General features: G+C 38.4%; 1 protein-coding gene across 1 annotated transcript; it reads right to left on the bottom strand.

Annotated features, from left to right (window-relative positions):
* Positions 1-1,742: 1,742 nt before the first annotated feature.
* EIF1B (eukaryotic translation initiation factor 1B) lies at positions 1,743-8,256 on the bottom strand. The gene is made up of 3 exons (XM_017734502.1): positions 8,056-8,256; positions 7,258-7,359; positions 1,743-6,712 (listed from the first exon to the last, which is right to left on the bottom strand). The coding sequence occupies exons 1-3, from the start codon at positions 8,239-8,241 to the stop codon at positions 6,668-6,670; spliced, it is 333 nt and encodes a 110-aa protein (XP_017589991.1). The 5' UTR covers positions 8,242-8,256; the 3' UTR covers positions 1,743-6,667.
* Between the last annotated feature and the right edge of the window lie 1,828 nt (positions 8,257-10,084).

Here is a 10,084-nt window from a genome sequence, read left to right on the forward strand (position 1 = left end):
CCTGCCCCTGCTCAGCTTCATTCCCCATTGGTTGGTTTGGGTTCCCTGATAACGCCAAGGTCCCTCGGGTCCCGTGACTGCGGAGTTCCTGAGCTGAGCCCCGGCCATGCGGCTGGAGAAATAAACATCTCTGAAACATCTACCACGAGAATCTGTCCATATATACTTCGTTTCTACGAGACTTCTGGTTTGAAATATACTTGTTGCAGTAATCCCCGCTGCGACAACTGCCCTGAAGTTAGAATGTTACTTTTATCAGACAGACAAAAAGTAATTAAATGACTGGAGGGATACAGTACCATCCATTCCTGTGTGGCCAGGTCACGTCCCATGACCAGAGTGCTTTGGTACTTTGAATTTACCACCAGAGACCCAGCTGTGTATTAGTTTGAAGCACTAGGAGAAGCAGCCAAGACCTGGAAATCACACAGGTGCTTCTGCACAGCGTAAACATAAGGCAGCAGATGCTGCCATATTCAGGCTGGCTTCAGGTGGCAGCAGCCTGAAGGGCTCTACCTTGCTCTACCTGGAAGCAGGGTGCAGACACCTCCTTCCCTCAACCTCTCCAGAACTGATTTTTATCTTCCATAGAGTTACCAAAGGGTGGTCTAGTTTCAGGGTGATTTAAATCAGTACTCGAACTGACTTCTACTGCCAGGACAAATGAAACAATTTGATGACCCCAAGAGATGTCCCTCCCCTCAGTGTCCTTTAAAACAGCTTAGCACAAATGGCAGCAAAAGGTGAAGACTCCAGGTACAGCTACTTTCAAAGAGAACAAAGTTCACAATATTTTTAATGAAGTAGGACCACTACTGGACAATCAGAAAGTTTCCTCATGTCACTGCAACAATCTTACTGAAAGGAAAAGCATGTAAGCACAGAAAATACTCTTTGCTCAATATTGCATGTAAGGAATTCATACTGAATTCTCACTCACATAATTTATTTTAAATGATGTGTGGATTTATTCATGGGTTACTATTCACTAAAGGAACCTAGACAGTGCTTTTGTTCTGTAAGTTGAAATTCTAATGCAGATGTGCACACTGAGTGCAGGTGTAGGTCACAGACACAGGTATCAGTTTGCAGGGCCATCTTGCCCCACTGCTACCAGTACAGGTGTGCTCACACCAATGTCTGCTCAGTCTGTTTACTGGGGAGTAGCCCATCACTCACCAGGAAGCATCCCATCACAGAACTTTCTCTGGCAGAGAGTAGCTAAAGGCTGCTTCCTCTACATCAGGGCTGCCCTTCAACAGATCTTTCCAGCAGGATCCTTGGGAATACACCATTTTAACCCTTCTTAGCTCAGATTTATTGTTCAATGCATTTATGTAATTTGCTGTGTCTATCTAAAATAGCAACCTTCTATATGTGGGAGAACCATTTAAACAGCCCCAGCATCACCCCTTCCCTGGGGTCAGCTGTCCTGTGACAGCCAAGGCTTGTTTGAGTGTACTGTAGGAACAGAGCTGTACCCCTGTCTGATGGTGAGAGGGACTGCAAACACCGCTGACAGCTAAATCCTCTCACTGAGGAGCATGACCATTCCACGTGGAACCACATCTGCTGAATTCAGCTGCTCATAACTCAGAGAGCTGAGCCTGGATCATGTGTTGTGTGGGGCTTCTGATTTGGGGGGAGGTTGTTTATTTTTTGTTGGTTTTTTTTTTTTTTTGCATAATCACAGCAAAGATGGCCTGTAAATACAAATAAAAAGAATAATAAAAATAGCCGCATTTATTGTATACACAAGTACTTTTAATCAGACCCCAAATTCATTTCAGAAATGTGCTGCCACATTTCACAGATGCAATATATTCTAAAAGAGCTGAAACCAAACTTGAGCACATTTCTGGCTTTATCCTAAAACACTGTGCATTTTGCTTATTCAAGAAATTAGATGATCCTCTTCTACTCAAAGTTTTAGACCTCAAGCCAATACAAGCCAATCACCCTGTTTTGGAGCTAAGATATTCCAGGACAAGTCACAGTATTTTTAAGTTGGTTAATACAGATTACATTAGAAAGGGAGGAAATATAACATTTCTGTATGAAATAAAAGCTTACTTTACAAGATGATCACACACATCTCTATTAAATTATGTTACTTTTATCTTCCACCAAAAAAAATATAATCCTCCTTAACAATAGCATAAAGTTCCATTTGTTTTAGAAAAGCATACATCAAATAATACTGGCACACTTCATTTCAAAAGACTGTTGCCTCAGCTCTGTAGCAACACTGCAATACAGGTTAAGACTTGTTCATTAAGAGATCAATGACAAGCACGTAGCAAACTTTAAAAGGCAAGCCAAGTACAAATCCTCTTTTGAGATTATTTTTGTATTTTTAATCTAAATGGGAAACAGTAGGCATGAAACATGTATACAGCAAACATAAAACAACTATGCCATTTTTCCCTTAATGATCTCAAGAGCTTTTGATCTGGCAACTGGAAAACCACCTACACGTTGCCATGCATAGGGGACTGATTCCTGACTGAGTATGGACATAGAAAGTCATACTACTTAAAAGACACATGACCGTCTAAGCCCACTTCCCTCTCCCCAGTGGCAGCAGCACATTAGTTAGAGGAATGCTCAGTGACACCAATCAACACGGAACAGATACAAGGCACAGTAACCCCTACTGTGGCCCAGAGCGACCTATAAAAAAATGCCTCCCCCGCTTTAACTGGCTAAATATCAATCTTGCCTACATTTTAACACAGTGTGAGGAAGTACTGAGCCACTCACAGGTGTAACACATGGATCCTGTACACTAGAGCCTTGCAGAAGGATTAAGGAAAAGATAATTGCTGACTGAAACTCAAGGTACACCTGTCCTATACTGCAAAATTAGAGTAGTCCAGCCTGTAAGAGTGCAACTAATCAGATAAAATTTAAAAAAAACTACAGACAAGGTATGGCATTACAGCAGGGGTATCTGATTACTGCCTGGCTGTAAATAACACATGCATCTTCAGGGCAACTACAGACCAACTATAAGCAGGATGGCAGTATAGGAAAAAATGAGGAGTTCTGCCTAATTGTTATTATTTCAAATATTTGAAACTTAAGCGTAAATGACTCTTCACATTTAAAGTTTAAATGGCTTTAGATGTATTTAGAGCCTTAAATGTCAAAGTCTCAAGGTCTTTTAACTAGGATTTTTAAAGATACAGAGAGAGAGAGAAACAATGTTACAGAGGTCTTGCAGTCCAGGAATTTAAGTTAATGAACAGAGACTTCAGATATATTTCCTATGACAGTTTTTTTACTAGCTCCCTCCTCCCCTGCCAAAGAAACTCTCCAAAACATTTTTAATTTAGGCTGTGCAAAAATGCAGTTCAGGAATCAAGGTTTAAGCAACATCACTGAAACAATTAATAGTATGCACACACAGCTCAGGCATTCCTCTTTTCAAAGGTTATTCCACTTGAGAAAATTATCTGCCCATAGTTGTGCTCCTCATGCTCATCTCTGAGACAGAGTCAGATGTAGCAGACCATACGTGACAGTCAAGGGCCTGACAGCTCACACAGTAAGAGGAAGTAGGCAGCTTACAGACTTAAATTACTAAATCTCATATTCTACAAACAAGAACTGCTACCAGCAGCAAAGGGTTCAGCGAGGGTGTCATTGCTTGTAGCTTCATTAAGTAGACGTAGACTCAGAATAGACAATTTAATGAATTTATTTATGCAGTGTATCAGCTCAGAGTTAGCTAGAACAGCCTAATAAAGCTATGCAGACAGCTGTGAATTTGAAACATATTTCTGCATCCACATCCAGTAACACCTTAAGTGTTAAATGTCACTGAGAAGGCAATCTTGATTTACAGGTCTGAAGGACACAGACTTCACAACTTTCCAACAAAAAGAAACCATTGCTCTTTGCAGTCTTGAGCTTGGCCAGCCTCAAGTCCTACTAGTGGATTTCAAGAGTTTTCTACTATAAGCTCATTTTTACTGCCTTGACAATTATGGGCCACATCCTTTAACATTTTTTAACCTATTTTGGAATAGATAAAGAGATTGAAACCTGCCTTTATTCTGAAAACAGATTTTTGTGGTGGCACTTTAAACAGTTGTTTATTTTCAGCATTTTTAAAACATGGATATGTACTCCAAATAAGTTTAGCTTTGACAAAGAAGTTCCAGAGTAAGATGACAAAACACAATATTGTTGAAGCCTTTCATCTAGAATATACAAAGATATTTGGGCTTGTAACAAGGCTAATTAAAATCTTAGAAATACTGTTTTAGTGTAAAACACTCAAGGAAAAAAATTTCTGCTTTCCTTCTAGAAACATTAAATGGTTTGTTGCCACAACAAATCTCACCTCTTGAAAACTTCAAATGTGTTACATCTTATTCCACCTCCTTATAATTTTGCCCTTCAAAGGTCAAAACACAAGCATCTCCACCCAAGCCACCTATCAACTGCAAGGTTCCTCCTATTAGAAAGGATTTTTAAATGAGGCAGAAGAAACCCAAAGATTTTTCTTATTTATTCCAAGCAGAATGACTATGGAGAAATGACTCAAGCTTAGGTAGTAAAAGTTAATGGAATGCCATCTGAAATGAAGACTGACTCAGTAACACAAGACCTGCTAGTCATTTGTTAATATTCAATTCAAAGCCCACCAGAATTACTTGTATAATATCAGCAAAATAGAAGATACTGCTTGTTTTTCCTGTTGGGCAGGAGTACAAGCTTTAAATGAGAACATCAGTTTTTCTGGCATGTGATAAAATGAAAATCACTAATTGCTATGTACCCCCAAAACACTGATTACTTTAGCACTTAAGAACCAGGACTAGTAAACTTGCAGTAGAATGATTTTATTCTGCTCATCTGCAATACTTGCGTAAGATTTATTCTTGGATTTCCATTTGGTATGTGGGTATTTTGCATTTGGCATTCCCTCCTCCTGAAAGTATTGCACCTTAATAATATACAGTCTTCAGGAACATCCTTTCTCTGGAACAGTAAAGATCTGTAACATCAGGCAGAATTTGTGGAGATTGAGAGACTGGATTTTACAAGTGGAATTGTCTAGACCAGACGGAGACAGAAATCGTCATATAACGCTCCCCTAATAGTTGCTAGTGCCTTAAGGGTTCATTTCTGAACTCAAAAATCTAAAAAAAGAAAAAAAAACCAGGTCAAATGAATTTAAATTAAACATTTCTGTATAGAAAGGTAAATACGAATAGGAAATAAAGTACAGGTACATGTGATATTAAATAATACCGTTTTGCCTATTCTTGATGTTTAGGTAATAAACAATTATTTTATCAATTTCATCAATTTTTTTTTCTGGCTAAGTTATTATTAAGTCTTAGCAGCAAAGAAACATCTTTTTCTTTCTTTCCAGAGAACACACGATATCACATGAAGTTTTTTAAACATTTCCCACTATTGTTACGGTTTTGCAGCTCAGCATGTTTTGAATTGTTTCAGAAAAAAATTTCCATGTCTACCTCAAAAGGAAGACAATGTCTGCTTGTTTCACCAAATGAACTGATTTCATTCTTCATGAGACATATCCTACAAGCAGCTGTAGGCATTTGGTATTCTAACTAAACCTAACTTAAAAGCATGGTGGAACAAATGTTTTGTAACTTCCAGTAATGCTGTGAATGAATTGCCTTCTAGAAAAGCAAACCAAATGAGCTTTTTGTAGTAACACCCAAACATGACTACAAAACCCTCCATGTCAACCATTAATCCCAGGAAAACTTTTCATAACAAGGAAAAGGTTAGTGTAGAGCCTGTTCCCTTCCCTACTCCTGCAGCTAACACTACCAGCTCATTCAAGCACTCTGCTCGCCAACTTTAAATGCACAGTCATGGCAGAAGCCAAAGCAATGTCTTTTCCCCTCACTCAATGACAGAGGAGATACAATATCTCCTATCCACTTCCTTTAAATGTTTTGGGGCTTTTGCCCAAATGTTTTGTCTTGAGAAGCTCAGCTTGCTTTAGTCCAACTTTGCTTCATACTAATACCTCATAGTCACTGCAATAAATTTTAGAGAAGATCCAGTTACTTACACAGCAAACAACTGATGTCTTATTATACTGCTACTAAGACACACCTGCACTACAGGCTTTAAAGCTCTAGTCTTACAGCTACAGGGTAAGATCACATCAAGCTAATCTACTGATTAATCGGCTAGTACTTAATCATGTAGATTTTCCAATTTCTTCAATCAGCAGTGAGCTACACTTGCCACAAAGCAGTTCAGCCACTCTTCAGCAACGCTGCAGTGCTAGTTTAAAACTTAGGCTAAAGCATTTCAAATATCCCAGAAATTATATGAATAAACTTTTATTTTTAAGCAACAACACACGCTATTTGAATAAAACTCACATTTAACTCAGGTGGAGAATACTAAACTGAACAATCTTCACTAATACATTTCCATTGGAAATGTGTTAAAGTTCACAAGTGTCTTCATTACCATCTTACTGAAGTTTTCTTATGTGTTTCTAGTCTACACACCACCTGTTTCATGCAGTCATGCAAATCTGAATCAAATTGTAAATGTTCAGGTAAGAGGGAAGTCCATTCACTGCAAAGATTCATTTTCACAGAAGAGCCAGGATAGGTAAGACCAATACTGCAGGGTTCTTCATAAGAGTACAGATATGTTAGAAACCATGAACTTTCAGTTGTTCTTCCTTGACAATGCCAATCTAAAGGAGAAAAACAATGTATTTTAGTAAAGCTTACATACTTAGGCTATTAGAGCAATATCAAGTTACCACAATCTTACACTTCGATTAAACAAACTGCAGTACAGTGTATATACTCAATGGAACATTTTTCTAGTTTACAGAATGTTTCTGGGCCAAGCAGCAGAATTGACTAAACAAAAAGAAAATCTTATCAGACATCTGATTTGTTCTGTAGTCCTAGGACTTATTCTTTGATGGTGTAACAACTCTGCATCATCATTTGCATCAGAGTAAGCCTCTTTCCTCTACTGTGCTTTCAGTCTCACGATTATGGTTTGCATAGAACACTTGATTTTACAAGCACAGAGCTCAAGTTGCACTGCCAGAGAACAAGTGGTGTGCTGTAACAGCGCAAAGGCATTCTACAGTGCTCTGATTTTTACCAGAGGCTTACTCTCATTCTGTAAGTGTAAATAAAAAAAAAAGCTGGTTAATTAGCATCAGTACCACCTGGTACCCTACTGCTTCCAGAGAGGTTTTGATATTTATCTGCAGTCCCTCACCTCCAAAAGGAATTGGCAAATGTTCTTCCTCTGGTCACCTTGCAGCTGGATAACTTCACCGTATTCAGGATGCTCAATCACAGTGCCATTACAAGCAAATTTCTAAGAGAGAAACATTCATATTATACGACATGTGATGTACATCATGATTTTGCTTAGTCAGTCTTTTCAGAAGAACTTTGTCTCAGAGGCTGCTTACTATTTTGATGCCAAGCCAGGCAAAGGTTAAATCTATTTTACTGGCTCTGAGAGCAAATTGAACATATCTGCTGATACATACATACACAAACTAAACTGCTGATGGTAAATTCAGGCAAGGACAGGATTAGCTACTGTGCAGAAGGAAATGGTCAACAGTCATTGCAAGAATGAAAAACAAAGTCATAAAATACAGCCCTTTCAACTCCACACTGTTTTAAAATAAGTATTTTTATCCTGGCAAAACTAAAAGCCTCTATTTTGAGCAACAACCCAGCTGTAACAGAGGCAGGAATAAAACCAATCTGTACTTTAAACTGATTTTTTCTTCACACCAACAAAACCATGTATCTGTGAAATTTTAAAGAAACATTCAGACTATATTTTGTTTACTTCTTTGTAAGATAGAAATGTTTAACTTTTTAGCAAAAATCAGTGTTACTAGACACTGACAGGTGTTTTGAGTAAGGGAAAGGACTCAAATATGAAAGTGATGTGCACTAGAAAGAATCAAGTGAAATAAATATTTTGTTACTTAGTATTAAAAGCCATCTTATTCCTTTATATATAATTATTATCAAATCAAATCAGCAACTTTACCTTTTTGAAAGCTTTCACAAGTTTCTTCTTGTCATAATCATCTGCAATGCCCTGAACAGTTGTTAGTGTCTTTCTTCCGTTTCGTTGCTGGATCCTTATATGAATGTAATCCTCAGTCCCCGCCGGGAGTAAGTCGTCGCCCTTTGTTGCATCAGCAAAGGGGTCTGCAGGAGGAAAAAGATTCATGTATTTCCCACAAAGGAAAACACCCAAGTTCAAAACTAAGATGGAAGATTCTCACTTCACAAAAATTTATCATTATATTCAGGGTATAATCTTGGTGTTTAATCCCTGTTTAAAAACACATTGTTAAAACCAAAATGCTTTTTTCTACAGCTGTATTAAGTCTCATTACACTACATACTCAGGACAGGCCTCTCAACTACCAGGCACCCAGTTTCTTCCATGCCTTCCCAGGTATGAACAGTTTTCTGCTACAGTATCAGTTTACTTCATTGTTTCTTGCAAACTGTAAATCCTGAACCTGAAAACATGGTTCTGAGAGAACATCAAATGCACATAAGGTTTAGACAGCTGCATACATTTAAAGTGAAATAAAGCAACTGTATCTCTTATCAGATCAACTGATAAGAACAGAGAAATAGAAAAGTCCTAGAACACACACTCCCTTACAGGTCAAGAACAGAAGTCTTATACTGTAGTAACTACCACACTACCAGCATGTTAAGGCATGGATGTAACTCTTGGCTACTAACAGAAATAAAAGAGAGATACACTCTAACAGATGTCAGAGGCTGCCCGTAAACCAGAACTCCTCCAGTCAGCAGCTTTAGTCAAGAAATGTAACAAAATTAATTTAGGCTTAGATTAAAGAAAGGTCAGTTCTCAAATTCTTCCAAGCTTAGCATCTATTTAGGACAGATAAAACAGAAAGGCATTTAGAAAGAAGGGGGGTTCTGGATTAACACTTCTTATTCTCTGTACTCCACAAAAACATATTTAACATTCAATCAAGAAATTTTACAGTTCTACAAGTCTCCTAATCAGTAGCTCCAAATAAACCTTGAAGCATAAAGTACTTTACTACTTTTTAAGAATAATCAAAAATAATTTTTCTGTACTAATCAGAACAATATTTAAGAGCCCATGTAGGTTCAATAGCCATGCAAGCTACAATTTCCCAAACTTCCATTCAAAACTCAGCTCTAAAAACGCTGACCAAGTTTTGCCATCCACTAGAAAGAAAGGTGCCAAATGAGTAGAACTTCAGCAGAAACACAAAAAAGTAGTTCAGCTCCAGACTGACAGATCCTTGTAGAAACAAGAATGACACGAGCATTAAAGGAACTGAAAGCATAATGAGGATTCAAGCACAACAGGAAAGAAGTACAGCACTGGAAATCTTGACTAGCTCAGTTTCTACTATGAAATTTGTTAAATCGTGCTGAATTTTACTATCTCCCACAACTTGTTGCACAAAGACTAATAGCAAATTTTAGTCAAAGAAAAAGTGAAAGAAAAAGAGGACTTGGGCATGAGGATCACTTGGCAGAGTTTAGGACTCCAGGTTGGAAATAAGCCAAGATAACTTGGCAGAGTTTAGGGCTCTAAACTGGAGATAAGCCAGCACTGTAGGTGTCAACATTGGATCCCTTCAAACGAATCCTCTGGGCAGCACTTTCCTTAAGCACAGGGTGAGCTCCCCAGTCATGACTGAACGTAACCTTCTCACATGGCTTATACGTGCAGAAGATTACAGTCAAAACTGCGACCAAAAGCCTGAATTACTGTATAAAGTGCTAACTTGCTCACTTCTGCTGCTTATAGATAAGGGAGCAGGAGAACGCTGGCCCGGCACGGTTAAACTTCCCTGCTGATAGGAGAGAAATGATCTGCCATCTGCGTAGCTACTTTATAGAAACAATAACCTTTGCAGGGCTTGTATAGCGTTTTGAGACATTGCCGAGGATAAGATAAGGCAGCAAACCAACTGTAACTGATGAAATTATTTCCTTAGGAAAGGATATACGGGGTGTCAGAGCTGAGAACATGGCAGCACCTCCTACGG

The sequence above is a fragment of the Corvus brachyrhynchos genome, unplaced genomic scaffold (genome assembly GCF_000691975.1).
Source record: "Corvus brachyrhynchos isolate BGI_N302 unplaced genomic scaffold, ASM69197v1 scaffold94, whole genome shotgun sequence".
Classification (NCBI taxonomy): Eukaryota; Metazoa; Chordata; class Aves; order Passeriformes; family Corvidae; genus Corvus; species Corvus brachyrhynchos.

What these genes read in the sequence shown, in the direction of transcription:
- EIF1B (XM_017734502.1), bottom strand. Translation starts at nt 8,241, where the DNA reads ATGAATCTTTTTCCTCCTGCAGACCCCTTTGCTGATGCAACAAAGGGC. An exon ending in TTGTGAAAGCTTTCAAAAAG is followed by an intron (nt 7,360 to 8,055) that starts GTAAAGTTGCTG and finishes TTTCTCTCTTAG; the next exon opens with AAATTTGCTTGTAATGGCAC. An exon ending in TTTGCCAATTCCTTTTGGAG is followed by an intron (nt 6,713 to 7,257) that starts GTGAGGGACTGC and finishes TTTCTCCTTTAG; the next exon opens with ATTGGCATTGTCAAGGAAGA.